Here is a 19,903-nt window from a genome sequence, read left to right on the forward strand (position 1 = left end):
TATCCATCCATCTATCTATCCATCTATTTATCCATCCATCTATCTATCCATCTATTTATCCATCCATCTATCTATCCATCTATTTATCCATCCATCTATCTATCCATCTATTTATCCATCTATCTATCCATCTATCCATCTATCCATCTATCCATCTATCCATCCATCCATCCATCTATCCATCTATCCATCTCTCTCTCTCTCTCTCTCTCTCTCTCTCTCTCTCTCTCTCTCTCTCTCTCTCTCTCTCTCTCTCTCTCTCTCTCTCTCTCTCTCTCTCTCTCTCTCTCTCTCTCTCTCTCTCTCTCTCTATATATATATATATATATATATATATATATATATATATATAAATATATATAATTCACTTTAGTATTTTTTAATGATTTTTTAACCTCTGGGAAGCGTTAAATAATACACACTATCCCTTTAAATTGACTAACATACTAAAGCTGATAAGTCCTTTAACAATAAGGTCCTTATTTTTTTGCCCAAATGTTGCATAGAGAGGAAAAATTCCCACCCACTCGGTATTTGTTGTCTTTGGCTTGATATCACAACCCCTGCATTATTTTATACATTTGCTGTACATTAAACCATGAAAGAGCAAATTGCTTTAAACTTGCTTTCCTTGCCACATTTTGAATTCTAATTCTGGTGAGGCGCATGCTCCACTTGATGCCAAAAAATATATACCTAAAAAAATCAATTTGCTTTGTTTAGAAATGTATACTTTTGTCTTAAAACAATGGTTCTTAACTGGTCTGACTTCAGGATCCACCATCGACCCAAATCGAGAAGACATTTTCTCTTCTCCAATTTATTGAATGAGGGAATTGGGCAATTTAAGCCAGATATAGTGTATTATATTCACATAAAAAAACAAACAAACAAAAAAAATTCAAGTAAGTAAGTATACGCTGGCTTACATTTCATACAGTACAAGCAATCCTCTAGAAGTGCTTTAATATAGCCACATATTACAAGAAATTCAAAATATTAATGAAACCTATACCTAAACAACAATAATTACTGTATTATCATGCATGGACAGTTATGCATAAAACAAAACATTACCACTAACAAGAAAGGCTCCACGATTGCTGTATTTAGCAGTATTTTCAATAAGTTCCATACAGAAAAACAAAAGGAGGCAGCTTGGTGCATTGTGAGTTGCTAGTTTCGGTTCCAGTCCCTTATTAAGATGAAAGGGAAATGGAAAGAACAAATGACTGCCTTTGCTCTGGTTACTGGCCTCGGGTAAACGGACAACACTATGCAAAACCTTGTAGTCTGAAAATAATAACTGATAATTAGAGAGAAACATTACTGATTCATAAAATTGCTTCTGGTTTTCTTCCACGCATCTCAAACTTGGCAAAGTACAAATGTAGATGTACCAGTGCCTTGAAACTAATGAGCAATACAATATTTTCTCATGGAACGAATCATCATCTGAACGAGAAACAGTAACGTTGCTTGAACTGGCCAACGGTATCGGACCAGTATCGATCACTACTACCACGTATATACTGTTTATAAGTTTTACTTCCTAGTCTTGCTTTTCATTCCACCCGTGTCCCAATCCCTGTGTAAAAATAACCTAATCTAATCTAATCTTTTTGTTTTTCAAATGGTTTTGAATTGTGCTGTATTCTGAACATGTCACGACCTGAGAATAACAGGGTTCTAACTAACTTTAAGGTCATTTGGGAAAAAAAATCTCTTACATAGTACATAAATAAATTAAATTACACGCCTATAATGCAGAGTGCGAGAACTTTTGTGACTCATAGAACCGTTGAAGCGAAATATTTAGACTACTTATTTCAAGGAGAGCACTATAGAGTTTAAGAATAATAAAATTAAGTTGCCAAATATCAATCAGCTCCTCTTTTTATATGGAACAGGAATGCTTGAACAGATCAGGCCTCTTTTGGCCGTGGTCTCAGGTATCCGTCATCCAATCCTGATGGTCTCAGGTATCTGAGACCACCGGGATCGGATGACGGTGTTTGAAGTTGTTAAAAAGCCAAAGAAGTGAGAAATGTGCGTAATGTTCTGTAATTGACAATGCCCACTGCAATCGTCATAATTACGTACGGTTCTAACATTATTTCATCAATATATAGTCTTGGATATTTTTATTACATTTAAAACTTTATGTATCAGATTTCGTTATGGTATATGGTGAATTGGCACGTTCCGGAACTGTCCAAAAGGGGACCCCGTCATCCCATCCATTCCAAAGTACCAAATGTTGGTTTCCTGAATCTAAATTGATGGCTTCATTTTCTCTTGATGCAAAAGAACATGCAGTCATCATTACCATGGGAAATATGCTGCTTTAGAACTTCACATCCCATAAAATTTGTGTTTATTACTTTCAGAGTCACTTGATGATTAGAAAATGCATTAAATATTTGTGGGATTCCCTCATTACATTTTTAATTGCATTTGGAGGTACTGTTGCTTGGCAACATTGCAATATTGCCTTCTCTCTTAAGGACTTTATAATTAAATGTTCCTGAATGATCTCAGACAGGTTACAATTATCTTACCGTCTCTTCTTGCACAAAAGTGCTTTCTGTCCTCAACTGTTCCAACGTATGTCTTCAAAAATTCTTCCAGGTATTGTTAACAGGGAAGCTTTTCCCAACTCTGCAGAGGATCATTATGTAGATGTTTCCTTTTAGACTCCCTCTCCTTTGCCCTTTCACTTCGCTTATTGTCTCTTATTGACCTGCTGCTGACTTGACTGCTACATCTTATTGAGCTGTTCTCGGAGGTTGACTCTTGGGAGGAGGCACTACAGTGCAGTTTAATGAGATGCCATGAAAAGCGAACCTTCTCCCACTGAAAGCGGCATTCCACAAGAAATAACACACTGGAATGAAGACTATCGTTGTTTTTTTTCTGGAAATCCCGACCAATCTGTCCCAAGTTTATTTCATGTTATACATAGCATTGTATCATGGAAATTCTTATGAAGGAGTCGATTCAGGGAAGGGCGGCACGGCGGCGCAGTGGTTTGCGTGTACGCAGCACTGTTCTGAGGTCATGGGATCGAATACTCATGTGCGGAGTTTGCATGTTCTCCCTGTGCTTGTGTGGGTTTCCTCCGGGCACTCCGGTTTTCTCCCACATTCCAAAAACATGCCAGGTTAATTGGCTGGTCTAAATTGTTCCTCGGTGTAAATTAGCGAGTAAACGGTCTGTCAATGTGTGCCCTATGACCGGCTGGCAACCAGTTTAGGGTATCCCCTGCCCACTGCCCGAAGTCGGCTGAGATAGGCTACAGCACCCCCGGGACCCTACAGAGGACAAGCGGTGCAGATAATGGACGGATGATTCAGTGAATCGAAATGTATTGTTTAAATCAGCGGCCGTATTAGGCCCCCGAAGGCTAAGAGAAGCACAAGAGCATCACATCAAATAATGACGTGCAATTTAAACCCATTAATACTTTCCATTTCTTTCAAAAGGGAAGTGCAGGGTCAACCAATTTTTAATTATTTTTAATCATTTTTTTCAAGGCGCACATAATATTTTGTTCTCATCTTTCATTAAAAAGAAAGTATGTTTCTAGCTTTTACCACTGGCACGTCTGTTGTCAATCGTGTGAAAAATTAAAAGGTTTTTGTAGCATTAATCATGTTATGTATTGATATGTTGCATCATTTTCATTTTTTGCCTCGTTATTTGAGAACCGGATTAAGCCAAGATGTGTTGGCCAGATCGAGCTGCGCTTACTCAGTTAGCCTGGATTTCTTTATTACACTTTTATGGCAGACCCTCATGTTGTAGTAAAAAGTGGCTTTTGTTGTGTATTGGATTTTTGGTAAACAAGGTAGTAAATAATTATTTTCTTTAAATGGCAAAAGCATGACACCCGGAGTTACATAACAATCTTTGCAGTCTGTGAATCCTTAATCATGAAGGTTTGTTTTTTTTAAAGGGTAGACGAGTGTGGATGAGCACCAGGAACTTCATGTCTAACAGTAATTCCCACAAGTGCAGACCACAGAGATTAGAATTTTTTGGGGGTCATTTTATGTATCTCTTTCCATCTCAGAAACAAGGTTACAGTCAGTTCAAAGACCCAGATTACAGTTCAAATGAAAACAAATAAGAAAAAAGGGCTAATAGAAAAAAAGCACAAACTCAGCTTCGCCCCGTTCTCTTAATGGTCTTGACATCTTTCACACTAGTATGTTTCATAAAATAATGCTTATAACAAAACGATTAAAAATAGGGTTTTTCATCTCGTGAAACCAGGTGGTCTGATTAAGCGTTGTTAGGCGTGATGCCCTCAAAGAAGTCAATCCCGAGGATGATGTCAGCTTTCCAGTTGGTTCAATTAGGTTCATTAGTATGCAAAAGCTTTTGTTGAGAAGTTCAGCTTTGTTGGCAATAGAAAGCATCTTCTTCTGCCTTTCGGGCCTGGCGGCAGGTGTCTTTGATGATCCAGAGCATTTTTTTTTTTTTTTGGAGAGAATTATAACTGTAAAGTAAGTTTGCGAAGCTATTTTGCGTAAGTGTACAACTTAGGCTGCAACGTTGTTGACGCACAGGCAGACACAGGCAGAAAAAAGGGCGGGTCGACTGTTTGGTTATCTAGAATGCAGAACACAATGCACCGTGAAAAGGAAACCCATCCATTATCTGCACCGCTTATCCACAGTAGAGTCACGGGGGAAAAGTGTTGGAGTTATATACATATATTTATCCTACAGTTGACATTAATATGTTATAAGTGTTCTCAGCCCTTTTTGTATAGTTTTCAGCCGTAAGCTGTTCTTCAAGGCCATGAGTTGTTTTTTTGTTTCTGTCTCTTTCACATTCCAGTGGGTGCACCCTGACCTGTGCATGCCATAACTCAAGTTGTTTTTCTCCAAGAACCTTAATATTAGAAGGGAGGATTCGGGGACTTGTTCAGAGCGAGGAGGAGATTTGTAACAGCCTGGTCTCCGCCGCTCTCATGATAATGATTTATAAAATAACCAATTCTAAATGACCGATTCTCTATGTCTTCCTTTATTTCAGAGCGTTTTATTAAAAATGTTGGGGACTTAAACCTAACAAAAAGTAAACCACGATACTTTATTTTATGGGGATCCTAAACGATTAGAATATTTCTAACAAGTAGTGTCGGCCGATTGAATATGACAGTGTGGCTCCATATGACTATCCACTCTTTTCTTTTCCCTCTAACAGGCCAACTACTGTGCGACATATTTGGCCTGATAATTATCTTGTATCCCTACTATTAACTCCTTCCTGTGACTGGCCCCTGCTGTCCTTAGTGTAGATAAGGTATTTTCCTGAAATGGTTAATCTGTACCTTTCCATGTTTTCCATTACACTCTCTTTGTGTTTGTGTTTATCATTGTCTAGGATATTGATTAAGTGGTAAAGGGCATGTCTTGCATTGTATGTTTTATTAACTGCTTTTATACCGCACATTGAATTGCAGTTCCTTATGTGAAAAATGCTTGTCAAATAAATGTGTGTCAATAACCCTCTCACGGGGGTGCGAAGCAAAGAGCCAAAACACTGATTAATACAGTAAACAATGGTCTTTTTCGGGCAGAGTTCGATACCAGGGAAGTCAGGTAGCGAGGCAAAGATTGTGGTACAAAATGCAGGCAAGGTGTCGGTGTTTTAGTATCTACTAACAGCGGGAGCAATTGTCCAAGAGTTTGTCGGGCAGTACAGAATCCAGAAAGGCAGATAATTGTCAGTGGAATACCACAACGCTGAAACAAGCTTGGGAAGTGGCATTGAAGACAACAAACTAGCACAGAGCCAAGGAGAAACAGTGTTTAGATAGTGAAGAGGGAGGGTTGTGATAGGAGGGAAACCAAGACAAGTGCCCGCAGCTGTGAGAAGGAAAATAGAACTCAGAATCTAGTGACCAAATAAGGTAAAGTCGAGAGAGATAGATGAAAGAGGAGTGCAGGGTTGTGACAATTTAGTGTGATTGTATTTTTTGATTGCTTTGTATAATATTGCACATGACTCAAAATTACTGCACTTTTAACCATGGTTTGTCCAGTTTGCTTGACTCATTTTTCATCAAGGAGAGATTTGCAGCAAATAATCCAAGCAACATTGTGTTTGCTCATGTTCTCTCGCTTGGCATTGATGTTGGAGTCACCTCAGATCCAGGGGAGCCTCAGTGCCTGAGTTTCTATCAGCAAAAGCATACCATATTGTTGATTTTAAGTTTTTCTCATACTTTTTTTGACCTGTCTGTTTTGAATTTACTACTCTACTCTTGATGAAACCACTACTTTAGATCCCAACAAGAACAATGGACAATCAAGCAAAAGTCAAATCCTACGTTTGTAGCAAAGTTGTGTAACAATATTACTCATCTCTCTAGTAGTGATCAATAAAAAGTCATAACAGCTTTTCTTTAAATCCCCTTATTTTTGGTTCGCGAATAGACAAAGGCCAATATATGGCAGCCCATACTGGTATGAGTCTGCGTTCCAAGGACAGATACCCTTAAACAAACCAAATATTGCCAGCGTTCCAATACCTGCCATAGGTGCTCTCCTAACCTTAATAATCAGCAATGAAAAAAATACAGATTTAGTACATTATCAAATATGAGAGGAAGAAAAGTACCTATGCATTCAATTCTGTATATGTTCAGATTTTAGCATAAAGGGGAAAAAAAACTGTGCCATTACACATCATTAGCATGTATACAAAGCTCATGCTAATTGGCAGGGCCATCCAGCAGCCATCTTTAAATAACAACAAAGAAAAATGCCAAGAGAAAAAGGTTGAATTAAATAAGAAATGCAAGGGAAAGAAAACCAGGAAGAGACTCATTTCATAAATAGCTTTTCCGATTAGATTAAAAGGTTAGGGAAGGAGCTCCATTTCTTGTGAAATGTATTCACTCTATTATAAGGACGATAAGTCACAGTTTTTCCATCAGTTTGCTGACAAACATGCCAACTAGTGCATACTTATTAATAATTTTATCAATTAAGCACACCCTGGATTCCCTTTGACAGTTTTTAATTTACATTTTTATTGTTAATTTTCAATTGTCGACAGTTGTCTACCTGAGAAACATACAAAGAACATTATCTCCCGATGATCAAACTGATCTTTGCTTCCCAGCTCAAGTGTATCATGATCTTAGACCTCCATGTTGGTGTGATTCATATCTAGAAACACATGACAGCAGAACAGCTCAATCCACGGGCCACACGCCCAATCACATTACGATAATTAAATTCCGCCGAAATACGTAACGAGGATCTGGACATTTTCCAGCTTCCTGTCACGAACCTGCTGATTAGAGAAGCGTCTGAATGCAATTAGATGTTTCGAGCTGTAAGGAGCTGAAGGCTATGATTACAGACCACGCATACGTAGGAAACCCCATAGCTCTCAGAAAGCGACAAGTGTCTTTATTGCAATTAAAAAATAAGAAGAATTAATAAGAAGAATAACATTGGGTCTTTTAAACAGAAGTTTAAAAGACCCAATGTTGTTTTTCATGTGGGTTGCATTCCGAAAAGGTCCCAGGCAGAAACCTTGATCCATTCATTTATTTATTAAGTACTCTACAGTATTATATATTAAAACCAAAGAACAAACCCACTTTACAGTCTCAATCATTTATTTAATGGTGCTGTCCGGAATTTGAAAATGAGTTACTCTCTGCTGCCACCTCTTGGCTTATAGTCGTGATCACAGCTCATGCATCGAGTACTAAAAAAAAACCTACAGTCATACTTCAAAACTAAATAACAAATGAAGTGCTTAAAACAGGGACCTAATGAACTATTTTGCTTTTATTGTGGTGGTTTCAAAACCAATTTGATGAAAATAATGTATTTCAAAAGAAGTATAACATGTCACATGCGGCCCCCGACTCCAAATAGTTGCCCACCCCGGGAGTAGAACATGGACTGAGTTCTAGTAGGTATGCAAATTAACAAGTAATAGGGGGTCCCAAATTGAATTTGGCTTAGGGCCCCATGAAGGCTTGGGCCGGTCCTGGCACTACTGTATTGATTCAGGACACGATCCACTTCTTATTACCATAAAATCCGGACTATAGAGCGCATCTGATTATAAGCCGCACCCACCACATTTTAAGAGGATAACCGCTTTTGTACTTACACAAGGCGCACCTGTATATAAGCCGCATGCGCCCACATTAAAACATGTAACACAATCACAAAATTAACCCTAACCCTACTTTGAGTCATGCGATTTTAACTGAACATAAAGTACACAGTTTAAAAACCACAAAATGAACGGAAAATTATACCAGTAGTTAAGATTTGATGCAGACCTGCACAGTCCGGGTCCCGTTAAAAGTAATCCAAGGAAAAAAAGTGTATATTTCCAAAGGTAAGGGTGGGAAAAATATATATCCACCTTTGTCTGCCGTGTCCACAAACGTGTTTTTAAACATTTTCGGTGTGCCTCAAAAGAATTGAATAAAAAAAGTGTGCCTTGACTCAAAAAAAGTTGACAAAGACCGTCGCATTCCGCCAACCGACCCCAGGGCCACTTGATGACCCACTCCTCCGAAGCGAAAGATGTGTTGCAAAGCGCTCTTTGTGTCGAGAATGACAAAGCGAGGCTGAAAGAGCAGCGCTGTATGATGGAATCCGACACCACATACATAATTATCGTTCGAAGGCTCTGAAAGAAAACTTTTGAAAAGTTCTTCTCCATGATCTTATTCAATGCTTGTGGAAGTTGGCTTCACATACAGCTTCACATTATGCACAAACAAAATAGACACACTTCTTTATCCCTTGCAGTTATCAGTATCTACATCATCGTTGCTATCGGCCAATTATAATGCTGTTCTTTGATATCCACACCCTTTAGGACTGATCTGTTTTTGTAACCTTGAAGATCTAGTATAAGAAGGGGGCTCGGAGGAGGACTTTCGGAAGGGATTGTCAGAACCCGAACAGGACCCAATAGCGTGACGTTCTCACACAAGCTCTTTATTTTATGGGAAATGGGAGTTATGCACGTTAGGAAGCCGGTCTGGCGTGGAAGGACGGGACGCCAGAGACCGACGAGATCGATAACAAATCAGGGTAACAAAAATAAACATGAGAAACTAGACGGAAACCAAAACTGGAGAAACTAAACAACAGGACAAGAATAGACGGAAAACAAAACTGGAACCCGAAATTAAACAGTACAAAATAAACGGGAAAAATACCGGACTGTAGATATCACAGGAAAACAGGACAGAACCCACGTCTTGTGGGGCAGAAGTTTGTTGACGGGCTGATCCTGAAGCAAGAGCGCGCTGAGCTTTATGTACACAGAAAGTCAATCTCTAAACGAGCCAATTGGGCACCATGGCAACCGTGACACACACTGGCAGGGCCAATTGGGCACCACGGCAACCGTGATACACACGGGCGGGGCCAAGTGGGCGCCATGGCAACCATGACAGGGATGGAATTTTTCTTATCTAAGAGCTCTTGTACTGGGTCTCCTTGCGAGTTCAAAATCCATTGATGTATTCTCCCCTTACTTTGAGTGTCTACTACAGTGTAAAACTTTATTTAAACAGGCATGCCAAACTCAGTTGGGCTCTGAGGGCGGATGCAGACTAACTGTTCACAGGTGAGCCGGATAGGTAGAAAAAATGTCAACGCCAAATAATAGTCACCTACAACCTAGAAATCATACTCATCGATTATAAGGGATCCAAGTACAACACATTTATTCACAAACAGTGAAATAAATGATCTAATTGTTTGGCATTGGATGTGTTAACAATTTGTTTATTTCAACAGTTGAATAAATGCAACTTTACATATGAACCAACTCACCACTAACATCACAAACACACTCAAGTGGCACTAATTAGTCACAAAAAGTAGCTCTTGACTTGAAAAAGGTCAAAGACACTTGCGCAATCCAGTTACCAGTTAGGACTACTGGGCACATTGATTAGGCTCAGCCCTTCTTGTTTGTGGGTGGGCGGCCCAGTATAAGATTAGGGGCTTAAATGAGCAGGCGATTTGATTTATTTTGGAGGGAAATTATTAGTGTCTTACAATTAATTGGATGAAGGCAAAGGAGATTTCATTGAATGACTGTTCCCTATGTTCACTCACTTCTGTTGGTTGTTTTTTCAAGGGCATTGTTGTTGCCATCGGCCAATCATGTTGCTGTATTTCAATTTCCACATCTTTCAGGGCTGATCTGTTTTTGTAACCTTAAAGATCTAATAAAAAGAGGGGGCTCGGAGGAAGGCTTTAGGAAGGGATGCCATTTTTCTTATCTGAAAGCTCTTGTACCGCCCCCCCTTGCAAGTTCAAAATCCATTGATGTCTTCTCGCCTTATTTTGAGTGTATACTACAATGTAAACTTATTATACGGTATTAGATTCGGTCACTTCATTGTATATCCAGTGAATAGACCGCACTCACGAACACAGTTGTTAAGTCCGCCGACGATACCACCTTGGTCGGGCTCATCTCTGAAGGGGACGAAGCGGCGTACAGGGATGAGGTGGAGTCACTGACAACGTGGTGTTCGAAAAACCACCTCATACTGAACACCACAAAAACAAAATAACTCATACTGGACTTCAGGAGGAAAGACAAGAACCCAGCACCACTGATCATAAAAGGAGACTGTGTAGAGAGAGTCCACTCTTCCAAATATCTGGGTGTGCACATTTCTGACGACCTCTCCTGGTCTGCAAACACCAGAGCGGTGGTAGGGAAGGCCCAGCAGCGACTACATTTCCTGAGAGTGCTCAGGAAAAATCATCTAAAACAGCAGCTGCTGGTGTCCTTTTACAAAGCCACAGTGGAGAGCATTCTGACATTACGGTGTGGTATGCTGGGTGCACAGCAGCAGATAGGAAAACGCTGCAGAGGGTCATTAAAACAGCCCAGAAAATCGTCGGTTGCTCTCTGCCCAGTCTGGAGGACATTGCCTGCTCTCGCTACCTCAGCAGAGCGGAAAACATCATCAAGGATTTTTCTCACCCCGGCCACCACCTCTTTGACCTGCTGCCTTCCGGCAGGCGCTACAGGTCACACAAAACAAAAACAAACAGACTCAGAGACAGTTTCTTCCCCAGAGCCATTACCACCCTTAACACACACCACACAAAAACTGAAACTCTTGCAAACACACTACCTCATACAGATGTAAAATTGTATTCATGCCTATGCTCTCTTTGCTCAATGTTGACTATTTTTGCACAATGTTGAGTATTTTTGCACTAATACAATCCCAAAACTGTATGTAACATCCAACATGCCCACATTTCTTGTGTAAATATTGTGTAAATTATAACCTTTATCTTCTTTGTTCCTTTCTCATCTCATTAGCTACACCGCTTATCCTCAGAAGGGTCGCGGGGGTGCTGGAGTCCATCCCAGCAATCATCGGGCAGTTGGCAGGGGACACCCTGAACTGGTTGCCAGCCAATCGCAGGGCACACAGGGACAGACAACTCACTCGCTGATTTACACCTAGGGACAATTTGGACCGACCAATTCACCTGAAATGCATGTTTTTTTTTGGAATATGGGAGGAAACCGGAGTGCCCGGAGGAAACCCACGCAAGCACGGGGAGAACATACAAACTCCGCACAGGAAGTCTGGAGCTGTATTTGAACCCACGCAGGAGGTTCCCAAGAAATGAACTGTGCCGCACATGCGCTAACCACTGCGGTGCCATGCTGCCCTCTTTGTTCCTTTATATTGTGTAAATTATAACCTTTTCTTCTTTGTTCCTTTATCTTCTTTGGTTTCTTTTGTCCTGACTGTTAAATGTGAACCTGGAGTGCCACGCCCAATTTCGTTCTCACGATATGTTCAACCCATTTTGTAACAATGACAATAAAGGTATATTCTATTCCCTGTATTTGTTATTAAAAAAATATAACAGGAACACATTGATTCCAACTCAAGTGAGTCGGTTTACTTCAACTGGAAAGGGAATTTGCTCGGACATTTTTTTTTTTTTTTAAACTGCCTGAAGTGCAACCAGCTGTGGCGTCTCTCTCTATTTGCTTCTCCGGCAAGCAACAAGAATTTGCACTCGGGCACCTCATCGCCTGCAGGATTTCTTCTCCACCTCCAGCTTACCTTCCACAGCACACCATACATTTTCTTTAATGGCTAAATACGAATCCATGAAGGCAATGAAATATACATGTGATTGGAAACGGAATGTTCACTAGCAAATGCTGTCAAAACATTCGCTTGTTGAGGTTAAGATTCTTGAAAATAATTCTTTGCTTAGCTCATTGTTTACTTTTTCGTATCCTAGCAGCTCGCAATATTATGCAAGTGGGCAAGTACTTCTCCAATTTTGGGTGAACAACATTAAAGTAAATGTGGGTAAGGATTATTTGTTGTTGTGTTTGTAGTCGTATATTTTTTAATACACGGTTGGCCAACAATCCAGGAGACCGATCCAATTTTTTCATTTAGATTAGTTTTTATCAATAACAATTATACCTAAATAAAGTATTTGGTTTTCTGTTTTAAGCACCAATTTTGATATTTAGTCTGGTAATATTGCAGCGGTTTATTTTACTTTTGTAGTATTTCTGCAGTACTATCTTGTTGTATTTCTATACTAGTATGTCAAGAACCGGAAGAGGATCAGGACCCAAATATGTGACGTTCTCACACAACCCTTATATTTTACGGGAAATGGGGAGTCATGCACGTTGGGCAGCGGTCCGGCGTGGAAAGACAGGAACCCAGAGACAGACGAGATCGATTCCAGGTGCCCGAGCAGATATCGGACATATGGGTTTGATACCGGACAGGACGGGGCAGACAGGTTTGATAATGAAACAGGATATCGAAATTAAACAGGACAAACTAGACGAGAATGAAAACTAGAGAGAATAATAAACATGTAACGGGTGTAATAATAACTTTTGTTTTATTGAAATTCCTGCTGAAATATGTGTATAGTTTTTGGTAAATGTCCTGCAATGATGAGTCCAACAGTGCCATCTGCTGGTATAAGGTGGGGTTTGGTTTTGGCTTCTGACATGTGACCGGAAGGTCAGTCTTACCAGAGAGAACTGCAATGGTAAGACACATTTTTTGGTGCTCCACAAAATAAGTTAATTTTAAACATTATAACCCCAGCTGACAAATCTCTCAACATGCACAGTAATGTGATTGATGTTGTCAAGCTGTTTAGGTTTATTTTCGTTTTGTTTCTGTTTTACTAAATATTAATTCCCCTTGTAGAGATCAAAGAGATCAAAGCCAGCAGAAAAGCTAATGTTGTGACTCATCCATTTGCAGGTAAATTGTACCCGTTTTTATACTCATTATTGTTTTTATTTCTATGTTCTCATATACATTAAAAAGGATGATGTTGGTTAAAATTCAGACTAAAGAAAAATATGTTGAATTCATTGTAAACGTTAAAAATCCACTGTACGATCTCTTGTTAAGAGTATCTTGTTAAAATGTAAAGATGTAAAAATGTATTGAGATATTCTAAAATGTATTTTATGTAAAGTGAAAAGAAAGCTCTTTGATATGCTTTGTTGGCAGTCTTACCAGAGAGAACTGCAATGAGATCAAAGAGATCAAAGCCAGCAGAAAAGCTAATGTTGTGACTCATCCTTTTGCAGAAACTGTAATAATAAAAACCTCATCATCCAGTCCAGCGTGAATGTGGATCTTTGGTGGGACACGTATACCGCGGTTACAAACAGAACAAAAACAGATGGGAACGAAAATGGAAACCGATATTGAACGAAACAAAATAAACGGGAACAATACCGGACAGAAAATACCAACAGTAAAACAGGACCGAGTCAGAACCCACGTCTTGCGGGGCAGAGGTTCGTTGACGGACTGACAAAGGCAGAATGAGAGCAATGAGAGCCAATCTGTCAATGAGCCGCAGCTGGTGCCAAACGGGCGGGGCCAATTGGGCGCCATGTCAACCGTGACATAGTATTTTTGTAGTAATTCTGTCGTATACTCTTTTTAAGTGTATCTGCAGTATTTTTGTACCATTACGATGGTTGTATTTTTGTCATATTTCTGTTGTTATATTTATGTGGAAGTATTTTTGTAGTATTTCTGTCATTCTATTCCTGCAGTAATATTTTTTATTATAGTATTTATACAGTGGTAGTTTTGTAGTATTCCTGTCGAAGTATTTCCTTGACAGTATATTTGTAGTCTTTCTGTATGATTTTGTACTATTTCTGTAGTATTTTGTAGTATTTCCATAGTGGTAAGTTTGCATTATTTCTTTGCAGTTTTTGTAAATTACTGCAGTTTTATTTTTGTAGTATTTCTGTCCTATTTTGCTAGTAGTATTTTTGTTTTATAGTATTAATGTAGTAATATCCCGGAAGGGGGATTACCTCAAGTGCAGTCCCTTCTCAAGGTTTCTTCATTTTCCTAATGTTGAGTTTTTTTAGTTTTTCCTTAACCTCATGTAAGTTTTACATCAGGGGATGGTGTCATAATATTCTGTGGTCTGTGCAGCCCTTTGAGACTCTTTGTGATTAAAGGCATCACAAATAAACATGATTTGACTTAACATTTTTGTAGTATTTCTATAGTATTATTTACTTTTTATAATGAAAGGAAAATAATCTATTAAGTCCCTGTTTTAAGCACTAAATTTGATATTTAGCTTAGTAGTATTTTTTGTCATATTTCTGTATTAGAATTATTTTGACACAGAAATGGACACGGGACACATTTTTCACCCAGAAAACCATATTTACTTTTATATATTGTCATTATATTTTGACCATTTTCGTTTTACGGGCCGCATGTGTTCCCCAGGCAGACCTGGTGTAATTGAATGCTTACCGCAGTAGATGGTAAACTGTTGTCAGCTAATTTTAATCATTTGTTTATTTTGTCTTATCTTATTATTGTTTTTGTATTTATTTTAAGCATACTTTTTTCCTGTATTATTTGTCAGGAACCCAATCGGGAATGTACTTGGGCAGAGTGCAGGAACACTGGTTATTGCAGCAAACAGAGCCTTTTTCTCGGGCATGGTGTGGTACACAGGTATTCGGGTAGCGAGGCAATTATCGTGGTCAAGGATGTGAGCGTGCGGTCGGTGTTCCAGTGAGTCCAAAAAGCAAAGGTAAGAGTGCATGGGACGTGACAGGGAAGGCAACAAACTAGCACAGAGCCAAGGAAACAGAGTGTTTAGATGATGATGGGGGAGAGTAGAGATAGAAGGGAAATCGAGTCCCAACCAAGTAGGGAATTAGCGTCAGGAAGCGAGTGACCAAATAAGGTAAAGTCAAGCAGAAGAGAGTGAGAGAAGGAGAGAGAGAACATAGCGAGAAGCAAAAATCGAAGTGCAGGATCGTGACATTATACAAATGTTCTTTTTTTCTCCGTGGAGCTGTTAGCATTCTTCATTTTTTCCCCATTGCATTACAGTACAGCACATTTTGTCCTTTAGAAGCATGAAAGAACATCAGTTCCCATAAGCTGTTTTTTACATGTCTCTGTTCCATCACCTGAAAGTGCACACGGTACCCTAAGTCTCTTTCTCTTTTATCTCCAGATGTATCCGTGAGCCTGCTGTCCCTGCTGGTGACCACCTGTGGCCTGGCTTTATTCAGCGTTTCACTATTTGTATCATGGAAGCTGTGCTGGGTACCTCTCAGTGGCCGATTTCTGCCAGATGTCCTCAAGGGGGCACATTTTCTGGGAGGAGACCAAGAGCCTGTCCTAACAGAGGTAAAAGTAAAATCAAGGCCTCAGATGGACGTGACACAGTGGTGTAATCCCGATAAAACACACTGAAATATTCAGTTCTTTTTCATTTAGCAATGATTGTACTGTACAATCTGCCATTCATAAAAGTGGAGATACAAATGTTTTTTTTTATCTTTTACAGTAATTCCTCATTTTTTGCGTGTGTTACTTTCAAAAAAGGACCTGCAATAGTCAAAAGATGCAACTTAGAAATATGTACTTAATTATTCATTCATTTATCAAATATTCTATTGTATATTGAAGCCAAAGAACAAACCCTACTTACATGCTCAAGTAATTGTTTCACAAATAAAAGTACCGTGTTATGAATTAGCCTTTATTTTCCCACCACTGTCACCTCAAAATAAAAATGACAAAGCATTTGAGGTACTGCAGACAAAACTTCCGAATGTATTAATTTTTCTTTGCTCAATCTAAGCATTGTAGGTAGTAGATGTTGTTGAATAGTTGCTGCCATGATTAAAATCTCCTATTGAAAGCGTAAACTATGAACAGAATACCAACAATAATGTATTGGTTTTCTTCAAAGTCCGGTTATTCATTAGATACACCAGAGTAGCTTCCGTTGTGGTGTTTTTTTAGTGTTTATTTTTATGTGGGAGAGTAAACCCCTTTGCGACAACCCTGGCGGTTAAGGGATCTGTGAACTGTGAACTGTCTTTTTACATATAACTTTTGTGCTATCTAAATATAATTTCAAGATGAGATTTTATTGCCACTAGAGGGACACTAGTGGGAAAAAACAAATATGGAATAAAAATGCTTTAATCTTCCTTTAGCATGTCGAAAAGTCCAACTTCATCAGAAATAGGTAATATATTTTTGTCTTTTTGTGATCATGTGGGTATGGAGTATTTTGTTGGCATGATCGCTTTTAGAGAAACCTATATTGAAAAAAAGATATTTACCCATACAGTATATAATGTAAGTTGGTCAAGCTGTTTGTGTACAACCTAGGCAGCTACATTATTGAAGCACAGACAGACAAAGGCAGAATAGAATGCAGAACAATCCACGAAAATCGGGGAAGCAACAAAAACTGCAAAAAGTAAACCGCGATTACTGTTCAAAGAAAGAAGACCCAACAGTTGAATTTTTTATCCATGTATGTATCCATTTATCTAAAGGAAATGATACATTGATTATAAAGCATTTTCCAATGCGGCAGTGGCTCAGGAGGTAGAGCGCTCGTCTTGGGATCAAGAGATCGCAGTTCGAATCCCGGCTCCTCCGTGTTACATGTCGAAGTGTCCTTGGATAAGACACTGAACCCCTAATGCCCCCAATAAGCAGGTTAGCACCTTACATGGCTGCACGCCCGCTATTGGGAAATGTGAAGCACAATGTAAAGTGCTTTGGGAAGTCTTGACTTGAAAAGCACTATATAAATGCAGATCAATTCATTTCATTTCGTTTCGTTTCAATATTTGTATCCCAGGCGGATGGAGATGACAGGGAGTACAGTGAGGACGGATGTACCAAGGAGCCATCAGGCCTCACCATGGCTGTGTCGGTCCCAGAGTCGGGTCTGAAGATCAGCCACACTTCACCCGACATACCTTTGGAAACTCAGGCAAAAGCTGACCATGCCCAAGCTCACACCTTGGCAAGGGACCGAGTGCAAAGGCAAATTACTGAACCTACGTCTTCAGTACGGTAAGTAGAAAATCGATTATTTAGCGATGCTGAACTTGTGTTAAAAGAGAAAGTCAAATATGAATACTGGAGTATTTGAAAATAGGGCTGCAACTAACAATTATTTTCCTCCTCTTCATTCGCATTTTGAAGTATTGAATATATAGAAAACAACAGATTGTTCTCTAATATAAAACAATAAAAATTGTCAAAGAACTCAACATTAACCAAAGATACATATGAATCTATGCTATACCCCAGCAAATACTGAACTGTATGTCTCAGATGTGAGTAAACCCCTTACATTTCTGCAGATATTTATTTATAATGTTTAATAGAACATCACTGGAGCAACATAACTTTGACACAATGCAGAGAAGTATGTAAACAAAGGCCAAGGTTTACCGGAAAGATATCCTCTGGTCGGATGAGACAAATATTTATGTATTTGACTTAGTTGGTGTGAAGCATGGGTGGCGGCAACCAGGTGAAGAGTACAAACATGTTTATGTTGTGCCTAAAGTCAAGCATGGTGTTGGGAATGTCATGGCTTGGGGCTGCATAAGTTAAACTGGAATTTGGGACTTGCATTTCATTAAGGAAAACACACACTCAAGTGTGTACTGTGAAAAACTGGAGCAGAGAAGAATCCCCAAACACACCTCTAAGATGACCACAGATTTTCTAAAAGGGCTAAGGGTAAAGTGGATGGAGTAGCCAAGCATATCTCCGAATCTAGACCCTATAGAACATCTTTGGCGCATCCTCAAATGGAAGGTGGAGAAGCACAAGATCTTGAATATCCCCCTGCCCTGTCATGTTGTACTGGAGGAGTGGAAGAGCATTCCAGTGGCAATTTGTGAGGCTCTGACCAGGAGGATTGAAGTGGCGCTGCAAATTCATGGTGGCCACATAAATAATTGAACTTCAGGAACTTTAACTTAATGGTGTACTCACTTTTGCTACCATCGGGTTCAGCTACTCATAGCTATATTTTGAGTTTTTTTTTTTGAGGTGAAAAATAAATGTACACAGCTATATAAGCTTTACACAGACTACCCTTCATTATGTCAAAGCGATGTTTCTTGAGTGTTGTTCAATTAAACATTACGATAAAATCCCTGCAGAAATGTGAGGGGTGTACTCACTTTTGGGACATACTGTGTGTAAAATACTATTTTCCTTGCACGTTATCTTAAGATCTAATTCTTAAAAAGTTATAGTAATGATAACGTGTTAATTTAGTACCACTCTTCTCCCCAGAAGCCCTGTGAAACATCACAACAGAGTCAAACCTTTGTTTGAAATAAACTTTCAAATGATAACAATTCAAACTGCACAATATAGTTATCCAAGTAATACAACCATTGCCCTCTTTACAGACACAACTCGATCCGGCGTCAGATGAACTTGTCCAATCCAGACTTCAACCCTACTCAGTTCCAGCGGCAGGACAGTCTAACTGGTCTGGGTCGCATCAAACCGGAGCTCTACAAGCAGCGTTCTGTGGACACGGATGATGGACGTAGGACAGACAATTGCGGTCGTCTCTTTTTCATCCTCAAGTTTGACTTTGACCTGGAGCAGCTGATAGTTAAGATTCACAAAGCTCAAGATCTTCCTGCCAAGGACTTTTCTGGGACCTCTGATCCTTACGTTAAGATCTACTTGCTTCCTGACCGTAAAACTAAGCACCAGACTAAGGTCCATCGCAAGACTCTCAACCCAATATTTGATGAGGTGTTTCTCTTTCCGGTAGCGTACGCTGAGTTGACGAACCGAAAGCTACACTTTAGTGTCTATGACTTTGACAGATTTACCCGCCATGACTTGATTGGACAAGTGGTTGTCGACAACTTCCTGGATCTTTCCGACTTCCCACGAGAAACAAAATTGTGCCGGGAAGTCCAATATGTCACTTCGGTAAGAACCAAATCTTTTATGTCATTTATTCTGATTTCTTTTTAACAGTAGAGTTATAAAATGTTATTAATAGCGCAATACTCATTAGTGAGTATTTCGAACACGACCACTGCTTTATTGCAGCTTACACCAGAACTAACCAACTACAACGGGCCAGTCATTTTTGCGAACTTGCTCGAGCATTCGTTGTCGCAAACAAGGTTTCACACTGGCTTTCAAGTTTTGTTGATTGCCAAAACGCTTCTTTGCTCAGGTCTTAAAACCCTTACAACAGTTAGTTGGATCACCTATGTTTTGTGGATCATACAGGGTGTTCCAAAAGTTACCCTTTGACATTGAATATCTTGGAAACTTTTGACGATACAGAAACAGATCTGGTAAATTCAGAAAGCTTGCAATCTCAATTTTTACATGGAATGTCCAAAGACCATTGGTCAGACGACACACATCATACCGATAGTCACATTCTTGCATTGTCAATGGTTGCAACAGCTTCAGTTATTTGGGCCCTAAGCTTAATCAGGTCTTTTGGACTAGGGCAGACCTGGGCACTCCGGTCCT

At 39.4% G+C, this 19,903-nt stretch overlaps 1 protein-coding gene across 1 annotated transcript in view; it reads left to right on the forward strand.

The window, feature by feature from the left end:
• Positions 1 to 19,903, forward strand: part of syt9b (synaptotagmin IXb) — a 50,903-nt gene that overhangs the window by 5,999 nt on the left and 25,001 nt on the right. The window contains exons 2-4 of the mRNA XM_088339764.1: positions 15,570 to 15,745; positions 17,223 to 17,440; positions 18,802 to 19,342. Coding sequence (XP_088195890.1) covers positions 15,570 to 15,745; positions 17,223 to 17,440; positions 18,802 to 19,342 — 935 coding nt within the window. The remainder of the gene's footprint in view (positions 1 to 15,569; positions 15,746 to 17,222; positions 17,441 to 18,801; positions 19,343 to 19,903) is intronic.

The sequence above is a fragment of the Urocampus carinirostris genome, chromosome 7 (genome assembly GCF_059441175.1).
Source record: "Urocampus carinirostris isolate Australia breed hairy pipefish chromosome 7, RoL_Ucar_1.0, whole genome shotgun sequence".
In the NCBI taxonomy this organism is placed as follows: domain Eukaryota; kingdom Metazoa; phylum Chordata; class Actinopteri; order Syngnathiformes; family Syngnathidae; genus Urocampus; species Urocampus carinirostris.